The sequence below is a fragment of the Lontra canadensis genome, unplaced genomic scaffold (genome assembly GCF_010015895.1).
Source record: "Lontra canadensis isolate GAN:19392208 unplaced genomic scaffold, GSC_riverotter_1.0 scaffold53, whole genome shotgun sequence".
NCBI lineage: Eukaryota > Metazoa > Chordata > Mammalia > Carnivora > Mustelidae > Lontra > Lontra canadensis.
This window is the reverse complement of record NW_022631047.1, coordinates 9882781-9904340: the sequence shown is the minus strand read 5'-3', so window position 1 is coordinate 9904340 and position 21560 is coordinate 9882781. Positions and strand designations below refer to the sequence as shown.

The 21560-nt window shown below is 55.0% G+C and overlaps 2 protein-coding genes across 6 annotated transcripts in view; one reads left to right on the top strand and one right to left on the bottom strand.

Moving 5' to 3' along the window:
• Window positions 1–2849: 2849 nt before the first annotated feature.
• TNFRSF1A (TNF receptor superfamily member 1A) overlaps window positions 2850–21560 on the bottom strand; it is a 29894-nt gene continuing 11183 nt past the window's right edge. The window contains exons 8-11 of one of the 2 annotated variants that reach the window (XR_004384713.1): window positions 21282–21310; window positions 20827–21103; window positions 20139–20672; window positions 2850–2860 (exon numbers count right to left, since the gene is read on the bottom strand). Coding sequence is in view for 1 of the 2 variants with exons in the window: in XM_032874806.1 (XP_032730697.1) it covers window positions 20356–20672; window positions 20827–21103; window positions 21282–21310 (623 nt within the window). In the remaining variant the exon portion in view is untranslated. Of the gene's footprint in view, window positions 2861–19774; window positions 20673–20826; window positions 21104–21281; window positions 21311–21560 lie in introns of those variants that run through there. The other variant, XM_032874806.1, reaches the window with a different exon arrangement.
• PLEKHG6 (pleckstrin homology and RhoGEF domain containing G6) lies at window positions 2985–19578 on the top strand. Of its 4 annotated transcripts, none has more exons than XM_032874804.1 (16): window positions 2985–3099; window positions 5074–5279; window positions 6516–6671; window positions 7236–7400; window positions 7757–7852; window positions 8133–8183; window positions 8573–8722; window positions 9644–9754; window positions 9908–10057; window positions 10261–10398; window positions 10685–10804; window positions 11201–11333; window positions 11451–11566; window positions 17594–17739; window positions 18455–19147; window positions 19352–19578. In XM_032874804.1, the coding sequence occupies exons 2-16, from the start codon at window positions 5142–5144 to the stop codon at window positions 19359–19361; spliced, it is 2373 nt and encodes a 790-aa protein (XP_032730695.1). In that variant the 5' UTR covers window positions 2985–3099; window positions 5074–5141; the 3' UTR covers window positions 19362–19578. The 4 variants fall into 4 exon arrangements, with proteins under 4 accessions (XP_032730695.1, XP_032730694.1, XP_032730693.1 ...); XM_032874803.1 differs by lacking the exon at window positions 2985–3099 and adding an exon at window positions 3252–3271; XM_032874802.1 differs by lacking the exon at window positions 2985–3099 and adding an exon at window positions 3588–3636.

Genomic DNA, 21560 nt, shown 5'->3' with positions numbered 1-21560 from the left:
AGGAAGGAAGGAAGAAAGAAAGAAAAGAAAGAAACACAGAGGCCAAAGCAGGGAGCCTCGAAAGCAGAGAGGAACGTGGTCCCTTTGGTTGGGGAACCAGCAGGAAATGGTTCATGAAGGAAACAGCTGATGGGAAGGACCCTGAAGGGGGCAGAGATGGAGATGGGAGGACAAAGGGCCAAGAACATTGTGCCAGCTGAGAGGAAGGGCTTGAGCAAAGGCATGGAATCAGGGCCACTAAGGCAGACTCAGAGACTGGGGACATGTCCAGGGATGGAGTAGGGAAGTAGCAAGAAAAAGGCAGGAAGTGTCATTGGGGTCATATTGAGGAGGTCCTTGAATGCCAGGAAGAGGGTTTGTCCTCCCAAGCCACGGCCCAGAGATCCGCTGCTTTGAGGGTACGAGGTCCCCAGGAAGCCTCCACAGCTGACTTTCAGGAGGTCTTCGGGAAAGCCTGCCCTTTCCCCCTTGCCTTTTAAACATGCTCCTCCACGTGTCAGGGTCTTTGTTCACACTGTTCCCTCCTCCGGAAATGCCCTTTCCTCCTCCTTGGCGCAGCAAACTCCTACTCATCCTTAAAGTCCCAGCTCAAAGTTCACCTCCTCTATGAAGCTTCCCTGGCTCCTTTATGTCACTGTTAGTCCCTCCAAAGTGCTCCCATACATAGCTCTTGGCTCGTTCCTTATATGTACGACTTGTACATCAGTGTCCTGTTCACCATCCGTCTGTCTCTGCACTAGTCTGTGGCCTCCTGGAGGCCAAGAACTGTCTCTTATACTAGGAAGAGGACTATTCCTCATACTGGGAATATGTGTTCTATACATTCCTCGTACCTTCTGGTGCAGATGAACACTGTCAGTAAGTGTGGAAGGCCCAGAGCGAGGGGGGCAGAAGGAAAGCAGCAAAGGGAAGGAGGACATCAGTTCTGATCTGTGCCCAGTGGCCTGGCTTCCTGGTGATAAGCTTCCTCACGTGCCCTGGTGCCTCCCAGCTCGAGCCCTCAGGTTCCCTCCTCTTCCTGACCCTGGGCCAAGGAGGATGCCCCTGCTAGCACCTCATTAACCCGGATGGCCTCCGCCCTGCCCTGAGAGGTGCCGGCCAGGCAGAGCTCTGGGCTCAAGTGAGTCTCCCTGTGAGGGAAGGGAGGAAGGACATGGAGCCCCAGAAAATCACCCTCACGCTCTGGATCCACAAAGCTCTGATCTTGGACAGACAGACCCTTTCTCATCAGCTGTGGTGTGGAGCTGGGGCATCCCTTGATGAAGGGTTTCCATGCTAAGGGAGAAACTCGGGCTCAGAGAAGGAATAGGACTCAAGCCAGAGGTGGGAGAAAAGCCCGGGCCGGCCAGGAGGAAAAACAATCATCCAGGTGCCCCTCTCTGGGCCAAGGGCCAGGTGCTCCCCAGGGCCCCAGAGTTGAGGCCAACCCTCCAACCCTCTGGCTCTCTGGGCTTCATTCAGCTGTCTGAGCTGGGTTCCCCCTCAGTCTGTCTGAAGGCAGCTCTCCACAGCAGAGGCAGGGCTCTGGGGAAACAGAGGTTGTGAGGGCAAGGATCTGACAAAGCCAGAAAAGAAGGACTAGAAGCCAGGAGTTCTGCCTCTCAGCTGACAGCTTGCACCCAGCCACACCTCCCACTTTTAGACTCCAGGTTTCCCTGGGAACCTCTCCTCCCAGAGAGGCTGAAGACAGGCCCCAAGGCAGTGTCGGGCAGAGATTGGATCTCAGACTTGAGGAAAGTGAAAGGGTTAACTCTCCGTGTGTCCACTGGGCCAGTCCAGCCAGCTCGCCCAGAGCGCTATAAGTCCAGGCCTGTCTCTGGTGTTCTCTCAATCTCCCTTTCCCACTTACTCCTCCTTCCCCCTTCTTCTGACTTTGGGAACAGAAGCTAGGGGCCCCTTGGCACCAGCTCTCTCTGGGGTGTCATTTAATACTGCCTGTAATCACCATCTCCTGGTTTATTACCTCTCTCTCCCTCATGGCTACTCTTGTCACCCCTAAATCTCTCTCTCTCACACACACACACATTGACACACATGAGCTGTGAATGGAAGAGAAAAGGGCTTCTCTTCAGTATAGTTCCGCCCTACTCGACTCCTCTCTGGGAAACCAATGCTGATCAACCCAGAGGCCAGAAGCAAGAGGTAAGATGCGGGAAGCTGGAGGAACTCTTCTGAAACAATGGAGCAATCACAAAACAGCAAGCTCAGAGAAAAGAGGATTTGGGAGGGCAAATAGGAGGAAGGCGGAGGAAATTAGAAACCATCCCATGGTTTTAGGAGGAGAGTTAGGTAGAGGAAATTAGAAATCATCCCATAAACATTCCTCTCCCAAACAAAACGGAGTCATCAGAGTCCACATGAGGACTAGAACACTTCCAATCGCTTATGGATTTAAGCTGGCAGACAGGAGAGGAGCATGGAGGACCCTTTCCCTAGTGCTACAATGAGATTATGCTTTTGAAAGTGCTTCATAAATTCCCGAATGCTCTACAAATGGAAGGAGGCCCATGGGTCACTGCATGGCTGGCCGTGGCAGGAAGACCACAGGGCAGGGTGGAGGTGCTGGGGCCTGCACCCCTCCCCACCCCACCACAGACTCTTTGGCTTCTTGATTGTAAGATCACAATGACCCTGCACCGTGGACACTTGTGATCACCAATACCCAGCACTCCTGTCAGGCGGTGGGTGGGAATGTGAGAATGTGGTCCTTTCATACAGTGCCCCGCCAGTGCCCTTCCTTGAAGGCCTCTATGTCAGCAGCCCCAGCGGGGGCTGGGATGACACCCTCACTGCAGGTGGAGCCTGGGACATGCCTGTTGGCCAGTGAAGGGTGCAGACGCCCCCATCTGACACCCCTGTCCTCCCACCCACAGTCTCGGGTAGTGGGAGAAGCTTTGGGTCAGGTCTTTGCCTGGTACCATCCCTGGAGCAAAGGCAAAGTCCAGACATATCCTTCCACCTGATGGCCAGGGCAAGCATGTGAGAGATAAGGGTCACACTTTGGACTCAGCCCAGAATGGGCACGAGGGGGCACAGAAGCCGCACTCACTGGCAGTCCCACTCCCCTAGAGCCGGCCACTCGCTGCACCTGGAAGCAAGGTGGACACCAGAGAACACCGGGTCATTACTCTCGCCGCCTCCTGCGACGCCCAGCCTCGCATGTGTGCCTCATTACTCTGGTGCCCGGAAGGGGTTTGGCCACGAGGAGAGAGCGCCAGGGTGGCGCGAGGTTCCCGGCCTTCCGCCCGGGCCAGGTGGCTGGCGAGTTCAGGTGCTCAGGTGCGAAGGAGGGAGGGGAAGAGGAGCCCTGCGCAGTGAGCTCTTCTTTCCCGGGGAGCGTGGCGGCTGCGTCACGGGCACCGGACCCTCCGTCCCCAGGGCCACACGGGCGCCCACACGGCACGGCCGGTCCCGGGCCCGTGGTGAGAGGGCGGCGCCAGCCCGCGTCCCCGCCCCTCTCCCGCCACCTTACCTCCCGGCCCGGCCCTTCGCTGCACCGGTCCCACGGGCCGCTCGGTCCCAGACCCAGGCCGGGCAGCGGGGCCGACATTGCCGCGGGAGCCGTCGGGGACCGGGAGCCCCGCGGGCGGCGGGCGGCAGCGCGGGCGGCGGGCACGGGGACACCTGCGGACACAGGTGAGCCGCGGCGGGGCCGGGCGGTCGGGGGCGGGGCGGGCTGGCGGCGCTGGGGCGAGAGGCTGAGGCCAGCCGGCGTCCCAGCTCGAAAAGGACCAGGGGGAGGGAGAGGGCAAAGGAGACGGAGGCAGCCCTCGCAGGGAGGATTATTGGGAAGGGGCCGGGGAGACAATGAACTTTTTCCTCTTTCGCTCATAAATCAGAGAAAAGTAAGGGGAGGGCTGAGCAGGGGCCTCAAGCCCATCTGAAGGGGAACAAGCACCTGCTTAGGCCTCTGCTCTCCAGGTCCTGCCCACTCAAAGGGTGGGTCCTCTATCCAGGTTTAAGGGGAAGGGATGGAGCCCCCGGCTGGCTCCCAGCTCCATGGAGGTTTCCCAGAGGCCGGGGGGGGGGGGGGGGGGGGGGGGGGGGAGACCAAACATAGCCTGCTGTCTCTAAGCCCAGCCACCTGATAACTGTCCTCCCTCCCCTCCCTGTCTGGGCAGGAGGGTCCAGGTAAGGGGCGAGCAAACTGTTAGTAAAGAGCCAGACAGTAAATATTTCAGACTTGAAGTCTATAGGGACAGTCTCTGTCACAACTAGCAAGAAAGTGGTAGATAACTGGAGATGTGTAAATGTGGCTGTGTTCCAAGAAAAATGGATTTAGGGGGGCACCTGGGTGGCTCAGTGGGTTAAAACCTCTGCCTTCGGCTCAGGTCATGATCCCAGGGTCCTGGGATTGAGCCCCACATCCGGCTCTCTGCTCTGCAGGGAGCCTGCTTCCCCCCCCCCCACCACCTGCCTCTCTGCCTACTTGTGATCTCTGTCAAATAAATAAATAAAATCTTAAAAAAAAATGAAAGAAAAAGAAAACTTGATAGGGACCCTGAGATTTGAATTTTATATACTTTCCATGTGTTATGGAATATTATTCTTCTTTTAATTTTTTTTCCAATTATTTCCTCATGTCAAAAGCATTCTTAGTTTAGGGCTATACAGAAATAGTGGGTAGGTGGCACAGTCTCCAGCGTGCCCCCACCCGAGGGCTTCCCAGCACCTCTTCCCTAGGCCACAGGGAGGGTATGGCTAGGTGCCTGGAAAGGAGGGACATCCAGAAAGCCTGGGGACCTGCCTGTGACCCTTGCTCCCAGCTGCTCTGAGGACTACAGCATCCTTTGATGCCATTGAGGGAGCTGGTATGCCAGATGTGCTTACATGTAAGGGAGGAGGCATAGCTCCATGGGGCTCCCTCCCCAGCATGCATGGCCATATCCTACCCCCACCAAGTCACAGGTAGGCAGCTATACTCCTGCAGTAAGTGACAAGCCCTTGGCCCTTCCTCCACGACTCCATCATCTTCCCCATCCCCCTCCCCCTCTTGGTCCCCAACCTGGTGCCACCCACTGATCAAGGCTGGCCCTTCCATTCCTTTTTTTTTTTTTTTTAAAATCTTTGCAGCCTCAGGAGAACCTTTTCTCCTTGACATTGAAGCTATGACCCTTCAGAGGTGACCCAGGAAAGAAGAGATGCAGACCTTTGTTCCTCCAGATGAGGGTCCCTTCCAAGGACTTGTGGCATCCCGCATTGAGACTTACGGGGGCCGTTATCAGGCCTCCAACCAGGGTTCTGCTGACCGTCTCCATTCCCAAGTTGCCCCTGGGCTGGTGAGTCCAGGCTGCCCCAAGAGTGACCTGGGAGGGGCAGGAGGGAGAATAGTGAGGCTTTCACATCTCTCTTGCAGCTTCATGAGGTGGTCTATTCCTGTCCCTCACCCCTGCCTTCTTTCCTGGGTTGCGAGGGAGAGCAGGTTAGTGTTGATCCAGGCTCTCAGGACTCCACACCCATCCCAGGCAGATGGGTGAAGCCAGGCCTTGGAGGAGGTGCTTTTAGACAGGTCTGAGGCCTGGAGTTGGTTGGGGAGGGTCACGGGGAGCAGGGAACCTGGCACTTCCCAGACTCCCGCCTCTACTTGGGAGGAGCCTGTGGGTTCCCTGAGGCCTGCTCTGTCTGAGTCAGCACTGAAGGAAGAGCAAAGGTTCAGGGTGTCTCTACTCTGCAAGTGGGGAGGGGTGTGGGGGCCTGCCTTGGCTTCCCCGCAGCTCCACCCCCCTGGCCTGCCTGAAATGCCTTTCCTTCAGCCTCCAAGCAGCCCCTGCACCCTGAGGACAGTTCTGCTTCCCACTGGGGGTATTCCCTGCCTTCCTGGAATAAGATTCGGCCCTGGGAGACAGGGAGGACAGTTGGGGATTCTCCCGGGCTGAGGGCTGGAAGGGAGACTAGGAAGTATGTGCTGTTAGGCCACAGGCAGATCAAGGAATGTGACCAGGCCTGCCCAGGAGGAGATTTGTGGCCATGGTCTCAATCTCTCATGAGGAAGCACAGCCACTCCCAGCTGGAAAGGACACGGGCCGCATGCCCCTGGGGAGGAGGCCACACATGTGTGTGCCCTCATCCCCGCATGCGAGGGAAGCCGTTCCCACGCAGGGTGAGCTGGGAAGGACCCAGAATGCAGCCCGCACTGTGCTTTATGCATGCACGCCCGCAGGATAGGGAGCACACATGTGAGCGGGTGGGCCCTTGGGGGAGTGTCCACACCAGATCCCAGGCTTGTAGGTGCCTGTGCTCCTGCTCTAGAGGCCCCCACTTCTGCCCCTGGGCCCACTAGGGGAGCCAAGTGGGCAGGCCCCTGCCCAGCTCAGCTTGGCCTCCCTGGCAGCAGCTGCTGTGACTCAGAGCATGAGTGACTCACCCCAGACTGGTTTGAGGGGAGAGGTGAGCCAGCCCCACTTGCAGGGGTAGGGGACACCACCTGCAGTCAAGCCTGGCCCCGCTACCTCTCTGGGACTTCGGGGAGAAGGGAGGCCCCCTAAGAACTTACCCTGCTCTTCCTCCTCCTCCAGGATCCTGGTCGCCGACACCTCCATGGCTATGTCCCCTTTGCCAAGGGCTCTGGCCAGGTCCGAGGTGTGTCTCCTCTGAAGATGCGAGAACCAGAGCCCGAGAAGAAGTATGGAGGCCCTTTTGGGTCTGGCCCACCACACTCCCCTAAATTCAAGGTAAGAGGTCCCTCTTCTCCTGTCCCCAGGCTCATAGCCTGAGCTGTATTGTCCACAGATGATCAGAGTGGAGAGAGTGGCCAGCCCCTGTACAGCGCGGGATTCGGTTCTGTGGAGAGACCCTCTCAGGGACACATCTGCAAGCCATGCTGCCTCATAAAAATGTCCGTTTTGTAGGCAAATGTCAGAATGTTGCCTGAGACCACAGGTCCCTTGGTCTCCACCTGCAGGTCCCTGTGAGGGGGTTCTGACTCAGAAGAGCCCTAGAAAGAGTCTTTCCGGTCAGGGAGCCTCGGTCAGACTCCTCCGTCTGGCACGTTTTTGGCAGGCCAAGGTGCCTCTCTGTCCATATTCCAGCAACGCCCTTTCCCCTGTCCCCCAGGCTTCTGCGTCCCCACTCAGGTGACAGTGCTACTTGCCACCTCCCATTCCCAGACACACGCAGGCACGCATGCGCATGCACGCACGCACTCACGTACGTACCTGCGCGCACAGCCATCCCCAGGCCGGGGGTCTGCGTGCCCAGGATATGGCCAGGATTAATCCCCTTTTCCGCTCCCCCAGGAAGTCAGCAAGGCCCGCCAGCTGGAGATGAGGCTGCATACATTCAGCATGTTTGGGATGCCCCGCCTGCCCCCTGAGGAACGGCGGCACTGGGAGATCGGAGAGGGCAGCGACAGCAGCCTGGTCATTGAGAAGTCCTGGAAGGAGCTGGTGCCTGGGCATAAGGTGGGCCTGGAACACAGAGTCTGTCCCTCCAGTATCATAGATGCCCACAGACACCTCACGTCTGCCCTGGAAGGGGGGAAAGGCCTTGGGAAGTAGGGTCACGTGGGGAAAGCATTTGGAGACAACTTGCTGTAGGTTCTACTCCTGGGTCTGCCACTTACTAGTGACAACTTGATGGAGACAGGAAGCCTCTCTGGGCCTCAGTGCCTTCATCTGTAAAATGGGGATAAAACCACCTACACACTTGAGGATTAAAAGGTCATCATCTGTGAGGTAGATCTAGTAGCATTTAAACAGGTGCCAGCTGCTGTTCTTGTTATCATTCCCCAACTGAACCAGTGCTGTCCCCACCCCAGGAGATGAGCCGAGAGCTTTGCCACCAACAGGAAGCGCTTTGGGAGCTGCTGACCACCGAGCTGATCTATGTGCGGAAGCTCAAGATCATGACCAATGTGAGTTGCTCCCATCCCCAGCCCAGGCAACACCTCAGCCATCCACCCATCTCCCTTACATGGTCTCCCACTCCCCCAGGCCAGGAAGTGAGGGCCATGGAGAGGGGTGGAGGGAAGGCGGGGACACTTAACCAGGAGATCCCCCCATTGGAGACCTGCTGGGGATCTTGGGAATCAGGTTAGCAGTGGTGAAGCTGGGATGGGGATACATTGAAGGGCTAGGTTGGGGTCCCCAGAGGAGGAGTCAGGTGCTGACACCCTTGGCTTTCCCTGCCTCCAGCTCCTGACTGCCGGCCTGCTGAATTTGCAGCGAGTGGGACTGCTGACTGAGGTGAGTGGGCACTCAGGAGGACCTGGCCACATCCCAAGCTCTGAGGCCACAGAGTGGGGGTGGGCTCCCAGAGAGCCCCCCCAGGCTGCTCTGTCTTGATTCCCATGGCCTCATTTTCCAGGATACCCCCTGCCCTCCTACTCCCCTTCCTGCTCTAGACCCCAAGCAGGCTGGCCTCTGCTCTTTTCTAGGACTCAGCAGAGCTCAGCCCAAGTGCCAGAGGAGTAGAAGGGAAAACCCTAGCCCCTTAGATCTCTCAGCTCCCCTGAAAGTTTCATCCTGAGCCCACCCTCCACCAGCCAAGCTTATGGGTCCTTGTCTGTCCATGGCCAGAGCTGTCTGACGGTGACCTGCCAAGGCTTGTGGCTGAGTTCTGCTCCCTCCTCCAGGTATCAGCTGAGACCCTCTTTGGAAATGTCCCCAGCCTGATTCGAGCCCACAAGAGCTTTTGGGAGGAGGTGCTGGGGCCCACCCTGGGGGAGACTCGAGCCTCAGGCCAGCCTCTGGACCCTGTCAGCCTGCAAAAGGGCTTCTTGACGGTGAGACATGGCAAAGGGCTACATCTGGCTGGGGCAGGCCTGGGAGGGCCCAGAGAGGTCCTGCCTGCAGGGTATGCCTCTGTCACTTGAATTCCTCTATGGCTTGAAGGGGGTCTGAGAGCACAGCCCCCACCCCAGAATATCTCCTCGCCTCCTGCCCTTCATTCCACAGGTATGACCTCTGTCCCAAAAGATCTTTGGTCTTTGGATGACTCTTTCGAAATGAAACGCAGCTATCTCAGGGAAGGGTTATACCTGATCTCTTAACTACACAATCTTACTTCTTGGCTAGAGATGCATTGCCAAAGAGCTGGGAGAAGAATGGGGTCTAAGCAAGGCATCTTCTGGGTAAATGAGGGAGGGGCCGTAAAAGGCTCCAGATCACCCAGAGCATGGAGAAATGGGACAAGAGAAAGCAAGAGGCCTGGGGTCAGACTTTCTTCCACAATTTTACCTAACCAGGAAGACGTGGGCCTTGCAGAGCCCGAAGGGGGTACAGAGGTTGGGGGGAGCACTCATCTCCTGGGAACAAGCCCAGGAACAGGGCTTCTGGGCAAGACTCAGGTCACTAGCCGCCACCCATGTGAGACAGGACCTGCAGAGTCCTGCAAACATTCCAGCTGAATTATTGATGGTGGGAGAGTACGTCCAGAGTGGCAGGGTACATCAGGGGCTGTGCATGGGGCCTGAAAGAGTAGCAGTGGGGACCTCAGCTTCTGCCTCTGGGGACCTCCGCTTCTCCTGGACTCCAGAGAAAGGGACTGGCAGTCACAGGTAGGGGAAAGCATCATGGGGGTTAGAGATTGGCGAGAGCTGGACTAAGGGTCAATGAGAGGCTCTCCCCCCCTGCTCCCCATGCTCTGCAGCTGGAGGCCAGATTTCATGACCTTCTTCCCCTGCCTGCCCATGTCTCTCCCTCAGTTCAGCCAGCGGTTCCAGCCCTATGTCCAATACTGCCTGCAAGTGAAGCGGACCATGGCTTACGCCCGGGAGCAGCAAGACAATAATCCTCTCTTCCATGCCTTTGTGCAGGTGGGAGAGGGGCTGCTGGGAAGGGGGGTGGGGCGGACCCTAGACCTCCAGGTCATCCCTGATCTCCAGCTGGGTCTGAGGCTGAGGCCATCACTGGAATGGGGCAGCAGAGGGCTTGCCGACTCCTGACCCCCTGCCCTCCTCTGCTGGCAGTGGTGTGAGAAGCACAAGCTCTCAGGGAGACAGATGCTGGGGGACCTGCTCATCAAGCCCCACCAGCGAGTCACCAAGTACCCACTGCTGCTCCAGGCTGTGCTTAAGAGGAGTCCTGAGGCACACGTCCAGGAAGCACTGAGAGCCATGGTAGGTGGCCTGGCAGTGCCATGGCCTCGGGTGCTGGGGACTGGCCTGTGGGAACTGATTTCTAGGAACTCTCAGGGGTCTCTTTCTTCATACGTATGTGGCCATGTGGCACCGGCTGGCCGCCCGTGCTGTCACTGACTAGGGGAGACGTACAGGGTAAGGGGCTGAGCTCTTCCTCCTTCCACACCCCACCCATCACGTAGATTGCCGCTGTGGAGTCATTCCTGCGACACATCAACCAGCTGGTCCACCGGCACGAAGAGCAGGAGAGCCTGGTGGCTGCAGTCCGACGCATCGGGCCCTACGACGTGCTGGAGCCGTCCAGCGAGGAGGTGCAGAAGGTGAGGGAGGGCAGAGGCAAGGAGGCGCAGAACAAGCAAGGTCCCCAGGGAAACAGAAGAAGCAGAGGCCTGGGGCTCTGAGGGGGCCGCAGAGGGGCCGTGTGCATCACTCCTCCCACATGAGGAGTTCCAGAGAGTGAGAAGGAAGTACTCAATGCTTCTTCTCCCTCCAAGAGGGCAAGGATGAGAAGGCAAGGTGCCAGTGACAGAGCAAAGAACCACCATGGCTGGGAGGGGGAGGCAGCCCTGCCCAGCCCCACGATCCTCCCCACCCCATGTCCCTCAGAACCTGCGTCCGTTCTGCACCCTGGACCTGACGTCCCCCATGCTGGGGGTTGCTTCTGAGTACATCAGGCAGCTGCTGCTGGAAGGACCCGTGCGAGTGAAGGAGGGGCGAGAAGGGAAGGTGAGGGGCTATGGGGAACCTTGGAGAAGATGAGATGTATATCGCAGAGAAGGGAGGGATCCCAGGAGACAGAATAAGAATCAGGAAAGCTGGAAATGGGCACAGAGATGTGTTCGTGTGTCTGTCTGTCTGTGTCTGTGTGTGTTGGGAGAAGGACATGGTGTGGTGAAGCTCTGGTTGTTTGTATGCCCCTGAGTCAGCCACGTTCCTGGACTGTAAAGCTAGAGACAGGACCAAAGTGACACCCCTTCCAGCTCTAGCACTCCACAGTTGTGCACTTGTCCCCTGTGCACATGTGCACCCATGCACACACACAACGCGGGGCCTGATCCGTGTCCCACTCTCTTCCCCTGCTCCAGCTGACCCTGTCTCTTTCTTCTACGCATGGCTTCCCAGCTGGACGTGTACCTCTTCCTCTTCTCTGACGTGCTCCTAGTGACCAAGCCCCAACGCAAGGTCAACAAAGCCAAGGTCATCCGCCCCCCACTCATGCTGGAGAAGCTTGTGTGCCGACCACTACGGGACCCTAGTATGTCTCTTCTTTGGGGACCTTTTCCTTCTCCTTTCCTCTTGGCAAGGGGAAGGAGCAGTCAGGATGGGCATCAAATAAGGTCTAGCCCTTGAGCAGACCTTCTCCTCCACCCAGACAGCTTCCTGGTGATCCATCTCACTGAATTCCACTGTGTCTCCAGTGCCCTCACTGTGCAGTGTCCCAGTGCTACAGACCGTGCCCAGTGGCTAGAGAAGACCCAGCAGGCCCAGGTATGTGAAAGCCAGAAGTGGGAGGGGTGGAGGGGTCCTCAGAGGTCAGAGATGGGAGCGCAAGAGGGAAGGAGGAAGAGAAAGAGGCTGGGATGGATGCGGGTTCAGTCCAGTTCGGCCCCTCGGGAGGGAGACATAGCCTTGACCATCGACAAGAGCAGGAAAGAAAGCCTTTGGCCAACAACTGTACCAGTCACTGGGAGAGCCCAAGACAGCATCCCCTAAAGGTCTTTACACCCCAAAACAATGATGTTCGGAACTTCATCTTCCATTTGACACCAGTGGAGCCCTTGCTAGGTGCAGGCACTGGCTGGGTGCTAGGGACTCAGAAAAGAATAAAGCATCATCCTGCCCCTCAGGGAACATGGCCGGCAGCCTAGCTAGACAGATTAGTATACAAATAATGGAAACATGTATGCAGAATGGAACTGTGGCCAAGGAGGGAGTAATTCGTTCTGTCTGGTGGGTTGGTTGGGAAAGGGACAGCACAGAGGTCAGATGCTGTGACACCTTGACAAAGGGGTGATGGTCTGATCACCATTTGTGGGGATATCTAGGAGTTTGTAGGGGAACAAGGATGGGAAAGAAGGTATTCCAAATGGAGAAGCAGAATGTGCTGATGTGGAAAACATGAAACACCATGTGTGTGGAGAGAACCACTGGCCTAGGAGTTCATATTACCAGGATATGAAGTCCAAGGGCAGGTGTAGTGGCAGAGAGGCTGGGAGGTAGGTACTACCAGATCGTGCCTACTACTGGATGCTATGCTAAGGAAGTTGAACTTTGTCCTATAGATAACAAGGAACAAGTGAAGGTATTTAACAGGACAGATTCATGTGATAAAAGCTAGAGGAATTCAAAAGATCCAAATGGAGCTGTACTAGTTACCACAAACTTAATGGCTTAAAGCAGCAGAAGCTTATTCTCTCACAGTTGTGGAAGCCAGAATTTAGACATCAAAGTGTCAGCAAGCCCACTTATTTCCCCTTCAGGACGCTAGGGGAGAATCCTTCTTTGCCTCTCCAGCTTCTGGTGGTTTCAAGTGTTCCTTAGCTTGTGTCCATCTCACTCCAGTCTCTGCCTCTGTCTTCTTGTGCCCTTCCTCTCTGTATGTCTCTGTGTCCAAATCTCCCACTCCCATCACTTACACAGACACCAGTCTATCCTAAAGCCAGGATTATCTCATCATGAGATCCTTAATTGAAGATCTTTGCACATCTGCAAAGACCCTTTTTCCAAATAAGTGTAGAACCTTCCAAATAGGTTCTAGGGTGAGGACCTAGACGTATCTTTCTGGGGCCACTATTCAACCCACCACTGGAGCAGAATGGCCAAAGAGTAAAGATTTAAATTGGCCTTTTAAGTCTAGGGAAGACCGTGAGCAGAACGTCAAGGGAGCAGTTGGGTTGAATTATTTTGGGGACAGTGACAATGTCTGTCTAAGTCTGGAACAAAGGATTTGTGTGAGCAAGTGATGAGAGGCCAGGTTCTATAGGACTCCCAAGAGCTACAGAAGCGTGTAGACAGGACAAGGTTGAATTGAGTGGGTTGACAAGACAGCCACCATAGATTCTTGAGCAAGAAATTGCCATGGTGAAACCCATGTCAATCTTGAATTGACAGCTGGCAGGGTGATAGGTGGGCTGGAGGAGGAAGAGATTGGTGGCAGGAGATTTGCTGTACTGGTTTTGGTGTGAAATACAGAGGTTTAGTGCCATGTTCTTAGGAACATGTTGCAAAAAGGGGGAAAAATGTGTAGGGGATGGGGGTAGAGAAAGGAGCTAAAGAAGAAGGAAGAGACAGGTGAGCTTTTGGGAGGCTGTGGTTAAAAGCCCACACTGAATGCAAGAACTGGTTCAGACACCAGTTCTACCTCTTCCTAGCTGGGTGATTTGGGTGAATTGTGTGCCCACCCCACCCCCCAAGCTTCCATGTCTTCACCTGCAGTGGACTTAAATAATAACAGTCCTTGCCTCATGGGGAAGAGTCAAATAAGTCATTCTGATTAAGCAGGCAGCCTACTACCCAGCCCTAGGTAAACGCTCCTGATGCAGGTCACAGGTTAGAAAGGACAAAGCATGACTTCCTTCCCAAAGTTCCCATTTGAAAGATTGCTTTGGCAATGGAACCCCCGAGTGAAATGAAATCTTAACAAAGAGAGAAACCTGTTGAATTAGTTATTGCTTCCTGGGAGGGGTGAGTCTAGGGTACTATTCAGTAAGCAGAAGCACTTTGAAAAGGATGTAGTGGGGGGTAGCCAAGTGGAGATATCTTAGGGGCTTTGGAAAGGATAGAAACACAGTCCTGAGGTTCAAGTGGGGACAAAGAATGAACTATGAAAGTTGCTAAGAGAATAGATCTTAAGATCTCTTACCACAAGAGAAAAAAAATTTTTTTTGTGAAGTGTATAGTGACAGATATTAATGAGACTTACTGAGGTGATTATTTTGTAATATATACAAATATTGGATCATTATTCTGTACACCCAAAACTAATATAATGTTATATGTCAATTATATCTCGGTTACCAAAAAAGGGGACATTTTGAACAAAGAAAGACTATTTCTAAAGAATGCAACTTCATTATTTTTACAGTTTAAATCAAATTAGTGGTTCTCATAGCGCTTGCTTTAATGAATAGAATAATAATGATTTGTCATTGGCACATTAGGTCATTAGGGCTTCTGGAACTTGTGAAAATAGTTTTGTTCTTTAAACAATTTTAAGCATTGTTTTTTTAAATTTTTTTAATTTTTTTTAAAACAATTTTAAGCATCCTTCCTGCTGTCTTATCTATAATACCGTATCATTATGTGGAGAGCTTATTTAAGAGAAGGAAATTTAGAGCTTAGTCTCTGTTTAAATAGTATATTGAAAACTATGAATTAGGAGAGTAAAAAATAAATATGAGGATTTTGCCATTAAAAAAAGAAAGAAAGAAGAATGAAAGACAGGGCTTCAAGATCTTGTGTCTTTCAGCCCTGCAGGACTGCCACTTCCTTGAATACCTAAACAAGCCACAGAACTCCCCAGGCAGCAGGTGGGGGGCCCTTACTGGAGCCCCTTTCCTTCACCACCCCACTGTCAGAACTTTCTCTTCTTCCTTTGGTTCCCAGTCCCAAGTTGACACATACCCACCCCACCCCCAGGGGACCCCTACAAACTATTAGGATTTTATTCCAACCAATTCACCTTCAGAAGTCTCACTCCTGGGTAACAGGGGAAAGGAGGTCACTTCTGATACATAACCAGGCAGCACACAAGCTTCCTGGCCTCATTTAGCAAAGTGAAGGACAAAGAAACTGAAATTAGTTTGTCCTGCTGTTGTCTCACAGCGAATTCTTAAAAGAAAACTGCTCTGTATTGCCACCAGTCTTTGTAAACTGATGAGGGCAGTAGAACGTCTGTGGGGCCCCTCGATAGAGCAACCGTCCAGGGATGGACTACTGCTTTCTCCCCCCACAGAAATGTAGGTGCAGCTTTATTCCTACAGGTCTAGCCTGGACAGCCTAAGCTTTTAGGAAAAAATGAACTTCTCCAGGGAAGACAGACTAAATCCTGGGAAAGGTCCACGCTTAGGGTCTGGGAAGTGGAAAAAGGAACCAGTGGTGGAAACAAAAAAAGCCGTCAGAGACAGAGGTCGAAAAATGGCCAGAGGGAGGCTGAAGCAGGCAGCTGAGGAACTAGCTAGAGCCCAGCTCTCACCTGTTACTGTTGCTCTCACGGAAGTTACATCACGTCTCCAACCCCAGTCCCCATCTGGGGAATTGCAGTGATAGTGGGCACCTCTGTGCAGGAGTGATGGGACAATTATTATTGCCGCTTGGCACGAGTCCCAGCACTTAATGGCGCTACATAAATGTTTGTTATTGTCATCACTAGAAGACAGTGGCGGTCAGTGGTGCCTGGGCAGGGCTGTGTGCTGACTGGGGAAAGGCCTCACAGCGGATCAGAGTCTGTGGGCACCTTGAGAGATCCGTGCTAGTCCACTTGGGCAGCTCTGGGAGGAGCAGATGCATCTAGGAGCCACCCCAGAGGCAGCAGCGGGAAGAAGAGGCGTTTCCGGTCAAGGCTGTGTTCTCTACCAGAGCAAAGGAAGAAGAATCCTGCTGGGGAAGCCCTCCCTTCCTCTTCTTGGCTTTGTGGAGGGGTCGCATTTTGGCTCAGGAACCAATTTCCTCTTCCCTTCCCAACTTGTCTGTCCTCTTCCCCAAACTGAGAAGATCCTCCCAGGGTTGCTGGGGAGGCTTGGCATGTCTGGGAGGACCTCAAACAGCCGGGTTTCTGATGCCTCCCTCCCTGCTTTTTCCTATGGTTGGGCCAGGGGCACAGTGAGTGGAGATGCCTATATTACCCCACCCCTTCCTTCCAGTTCTTTCCTTCCCCACACCATCCCTGTCCTGGACTTCCCAAACACTCTATTGAACTTGGGTCTTGTGGGGCCAAGGGCACAGCATCTCAGCCACCCAGCAGACTGCTCCAGCTCCACCCTGGCCCCAAGAACCACTCCGCCCACCATCCTTATTTCTTGTTCCATCCCACACTGGAGAGGAGGGAGGAGATCATAGAACGTGGCCCTGATATGCTGGTTTCCTACCCCCAGGCACCATCATCCCTTGCTCTGGCCAACTCTCTAGTCTTTTGAGACTGCTAAGAATCTTTGCCTGCTTTTTCACTCATGAGACTGAGGGACTGGACACCCAGAGAAAGGAAACTTGCCATATAAACCTGATGCTAGTTTCCTATCCCTGTTCATCCATTTTTCCAACATGTCTCTGTCCTGACCCAGATGCCCGCTGTGTTTCTGGAGAGGCTTTGAGAAGGCCCAAGTGTCCAGGAGTTGCGAGTTCATATACCTCAAGCTGGGGAGATAATCAAAATATTTAACAATCAGTATGGCATGGTCATTATCGAATTAGAGTGGGGCATCTTGGGGGTGAGGGGTGCCCTAGAGACCCTCCGCTGTGCCATGTTATCACTCTAGCCACTGGATCTTGAGGGATGGGGTAGTCCTAGGGAAGGGAGACAGGAGGCTGAGAGAGCAATTATGGAAGTACTCCAATATTTAAACAATGATATGGCCATACTAGAGAGTACTGATACCAAAGCTGCCCACAGCTGCCAAAGCACCTCCTTTTTGCCCAGCCTCTGCCTTCAACCTCTCTGCAGGTTCTGCTGCTTTCCCTCCCCCTCCACAAGCAAACATTGTCCTTTAGCAACTTTCCACCCTTTAAGGCTGCCCTTCCGTGCAGTTGCCAAACCAGGACTCAAAGAGAAGGCCCGGTCCCAGTTCTGCTTCTCTTCCCGTGGGACCTCGAGCAAAGCCTTTGCCTCTCTAGGTCCTGTTTCCTCATCTGTAAAATGGGCTGGTATGCATGCTACCCACCCTGAAGGGTGATGGTGTGTATCAGATTACCGCAGGCCTGCGGAGGGGCCCTATCAGCCACTTCTCAGACGTCACTACTTGATTCTGAGGGCACCTGTGTGAAAGGGCACCTGGGGGAAGAAGACAGAAAATACAGTGTATCCTCTCTCCATTCCTCTTGCAATGGTCTTGTTTTCATCCCTGAAGGAGAACAGAGGAGAGAGCCTGACCCTGTCCACCCTAGTGGCAGTAGTAAGTCGAGGCCCAGCACCATTCAGAACACTTACATCGCCATCACTATCAGGGAGGGCTTCCTAAAGGAGGGCACAGACTGGATAGAGGGCTGGCAAAGGGGACATGAGAAGCAGGAAGAACTGTGCAAGCCGGAAAAGGAGACTTCTGTTCACCCCACCCACCCCTCCCAGGGCCAGCTCAGGAGTTCAGATCCTGGCTCCATCCCACTGTCTTTTGCTTTGTGACCTTGACAGTTACTTATCCTGAGTTTTTCCATAATAAATTAGGAGGAATAAAGAGTATCTGCCTCATAGGCTTCATAATATATTCAGAATCTGTGAGGATTAAATGAAATAATGTCTGTAGCACACTTAGCACCAGTCTGGCATACAGCAAGTCTTCATCAATGAAAGTATGGCTATCCCAGGTCACCCTGCAAAAGCTGAAGGCAGAGGAGTATGTCCAACAGAAGAGGGAGCTCCTGGCTCTCTACCGGGACCAGGACCAGGAGTCCCCAGGCACCAGGCCCTCCTCGCCTTCCCTGGAGGGCTCTCAGAGCAGCGCAGAGGGGAGGTAAGACCCACAGGGACCACAGGTCTCTCAAAGTAGGGGGGCTGTGGGGAGGAAGGGAGGGAAGAGAAACCCACAAGGCAGAGAAATGTCAACACAGCTTTCAGGGGCACTGGGAAGAGATTGAGGAACCCAGGCTATGGGTTAGAGCAGAACAGGTTTGCATCAGTCCTGCTAAGAACCACATGGGACAGCCTTGGGGATGAGTCAGTCTCTGGCTGCCTGGAGGTGGGGTGGGAGGCAGCAAAGGAAACAGACCCAAGCAACGTGAGCTCCCTGAGAGGAGCAGGCTCCCCAGGCCGGGGATGGAGAGGGAAAGCCAATGTGGATTTGCAGAATGTTCCAGCTGCAGGGATCTGGTGAGTCCAAATCCCCAGAGAGGGTGAGAGGTTCATTCACAGTGACACAGCTGTTCAGCATCATGGTTAAGGAAAAAAAGACCTGTCACTGGGGGATAACCTCAGGGGAACTCAGGCAGCCTTTGGCAAATACCTGAGCACCTGCTTGGTACGAGGTCCTGACCCAGGTGCTGTGGCTAAAATGCCTTAGGGGAGCTTACAGTCTAGCCCCCAAGATGAGAACATAACCTTACGGTTTAAAGGTGATACCGAAGCAAGTTTGGAGGAGGGGCCATTTCTGGATGGGATGTGACTTCCTGGACTTGAACTTGACCCCTCGGCATGGGACTCTAACCATTTACTATTATGGTTACTTGTAGGACCCCTGAGTTCTCCACCATCATCCCCCACCTGGTAGTGACAGAAGACACAGATGAAGACTCTCTGTTGGTTCCAGATGATACCTCAGACTCTGGCTATGGCACCCTGATCCCAGGCTCCCCCAAAGGGCCCTACCATTTGAGCCGACTACGCCCACAGGCCCTTCGGCGTGACCCTCGCCTCACCTTCTCCACCCTGGACCTCCGAGATGTTCCTCTGCGCCCTCAGCCTCCTAACCCCCAAGCTCCCCAACGCCGAAGTGCCCCTGAACTGCCAAGGGAAGTTATCCAAAGAGGAAGCAGCCTTCCCAGGGGTGATGCACCAACCTGGTCGGAGGAAGAAGACGGGACCTTAGTGGGAGGGAACGTGGTAGTGGAAACCTTGCATCGGGCCCAACTTCGGGGAAAGCTCCCCCCATCCCCGACCCACACAGACTCTGCTGGGGAAAGCCCCTGGGAGTCCTCAGGGGATGAGGAAGAGGAGTACCTCTTCCTGGGAACTGGCTGCACCCCCCACTCCCGTACCCTCCAGGCTGAAGATATGCTCAGAGAGATCCGGGAAGACCTAGCCAGCCAAAGGATCGAGGGCATCCCCGAGCTTGGGAACAGCAGGCCTTGGAAGCTGACCCGGCGCCAACTGCAGAGGATGCGTGGATCCTGCATCGTACAGCTGGACACCCCCATATCCGTGTCGTAAGTGCCGAAGGGAATGTGGCCTGGGAGGGAGCAAAGAAGGCTGGTATGGAGCGGGAGGGGGTGTCAGAATAGGACCTCAGTGGGGACAGAGTCAGTAGAAGAGGGCAATACCAGAGTGGGGGCGATGGCAAGGAAGGGCACTCAGCCTCACTCTTCACGCCACATCGGACTTGACCCGACTCCCACCTCCTTTCTTTTCAGAGAGGTATGAGGAACCCTCAGGACTTCTGGCATTTCTCCCAGAGGAAATTTCTCCCCAAGAGTGCTGGTCACCACCCACCCCTGGACTCTACCTCAAGGACCACACCTCCCACTGAGAAGCCTGGCTCAGGCACTCTGCCTCTCCTGCTCTGAGGGCTTTGAGATCAAGTGCTGTACATTTTTGTACCGTGGACATAGCAGAGCCCCACATAAAGTCGTGCATAAAAGTGACTGCCTGGTCATCCCTAGACAAGGGCAGAAAGAACCTGATGGGGAGGGGGTCACAGAATCACAGAATTTGCACAGGCTACTCTGTCAGCTGATGGGGTGCCTGGCCCAATCTCAGGGCCTTTCCCATCCCCCACCCCACATCAGGCGCTGGTCTCTGCCCCAGCCTTCCACACCCACCACTCAGAAGGACCATCCCCTCCAGAGCAGAGCTTTAATTCCAGAGTTTTAGTGTATTTACAAAAGTCCAGCGCTCCAGCTGGCAGCCCCATTGTTCTGTGCTCGCGCCTGCCTTGGGGACAGGTCGGCTCATTCTTTGCTTGTGCAGGCAGGGGGCAGAGGGGTGCCCAGTTTCTATTAGTGTAACATAAATGATACAAAGATTGCTTATCTACTGTGAAAAAGGCCCAGGGACCAACCAGAGGCCCCTAAGCTGCCTTTGGTTCTCCAAACCCAAAATAGGCGGTGAGGCGGGGCACCCCATCTCTGCAGCCACAAGCTTGGGCTTCTGGCACACTCAGCCTCTCTCAGGATCAGACACACACACACACACACACACACACACACAAGGCTGAGCCCCTGGCAGCGCTCCGGCAGCTGAGAAAATCTATATACACTTGGAGAGTAGCACCAAGTAGGTGGCTGGCAGCCATGCTTGCCCTTCCAAGGCCCTCATCCAGAAAAAGGGTCCGAAGGGCATCCAGCACGGTCCTTCCGGCCCCCCGCGAGGAGGCAGCGGTCCTAAGGGCAGGCCCCTCCCGGGGAGGGTCGTGCCCTCATCGCAGGAGGCGGGGCGCCGGCGAGAGGGAGGCTGGGGCACACAGCGCCTCCTCGATGTCCTCCAGGCAGCCCAGCAGGTCCATGTCGCGGAGCACGCGGCCCAGCAGCTCCAGCGTGGCCTCGCGCCGCGGCATGCGCCGCCGCCAGGCCGCCAGCATGCTGTAGTGGGCCTCCCGCAGGCAGCGCCCGTTCTGCAGCTCCAGCCGCTCGATCTCGTGCTCGCTCAGCCCCAGCCGGCGCACAAACTCCTTCCAGCGCGACGGGGGCACGCCGTCCACCACGGCATACAGCGTCGCCGGGTCCGCGGGGTCGGCTGCGGGGAAGCAGGCGGTGAGCCTCCCACAAGCCGGCGAGCCTCCCACAGGCCGGCGACAGCGGCCGCCCGGCCCGCCCCCCGCTCCCCCCACCCCATCTACGCGCACGCGCACTCTAGGAGCCCCGCCCACCTGCTGCGGCTGGGAACTCACCTTCTGCGCGCTGACTGTGGGTGCTGTCCTGCCACTTCTGAACTGGGGTGGGAATGGGGGTGGAGGCTGGAGCCGCGGTGAGGATGGGGCCAGCCTCCTGGTAGGGTGGGGCCATCTCTCCAGAGTCTGACGGAGCCCTTAACTTAGACCAGTCATGTGGGGTGAAGACGGACCTGGGGGTGAAGGTGGGGTTGGGGATGGGACTGAAGCCCGTGGTGGGACTGAAGCCTGTGGTGGGACTGAAACCTGGAACCGAGGCCAGGATCTCAGGCTCCCCCTAAAAGAGAGAAGGCACAGCATTAGCAAAGGAGAGGAAAAACAGCCCTAACCCTCTTTAATCTTGAAGGGGGCTGGGATTAGAGAGAGTTAGCGGTGGGGGGGTGTTCATTTGGGTACCACAGGATTATAATGGAAAATCAGGGAAGGTTGGGGGTAGGTTCCTAGTTTCATCTTACCTCCTTTGTAGGTGTCAATTTCCCACAAACTGAGAAAAAAGAAACAAAGCGTCACAAATTTCACTTCCTCTCTCAGCCCTGGCGCCCATACTGGGGCTGGCCATGGGGACTTGTGGTGACATGCTTCAGGGCTAAAGTGGCCCCAGGGACAAGAGAACTACTGATGCAATGTGACCTTTCACAAGCCATCGGAGCTATCTCCTGCCAACAAGGTTCTCAGCAGCAAACTAAGGGGACACTCCTCATACCCCTCCATGTTGGTCCATCTTGCCCATTCAC

What these genes read in the sequence shown, in the direction of transcription:
- PLEKHG6 (XM_032874804.1), top strand. Translation starts at nt 5,142, where the DNA reads ATGCAGACCTTTGTTCCTCCAGATGAGGGTCCCTTCCAAGGACTTGTG. An exon ending in CCCAAGTTGCCCCTGGGCTG is followed by an intron (nt 5,280 to 6,515) that starts GTGAGTCCAGGC and finishes CTCCTCCTCCAG; the next exon opens with GATCCTGGTCGCCGACACCT. An exon ending in AGGAAGCACTGAGAGCCATG is followed by an intron (nt 10,058 to 10,260) that starts GTAGGTGGCCTG and finishes CCCATCACGTAG; the next exon opens with ATTGCCGCTGTGGAGTCATT.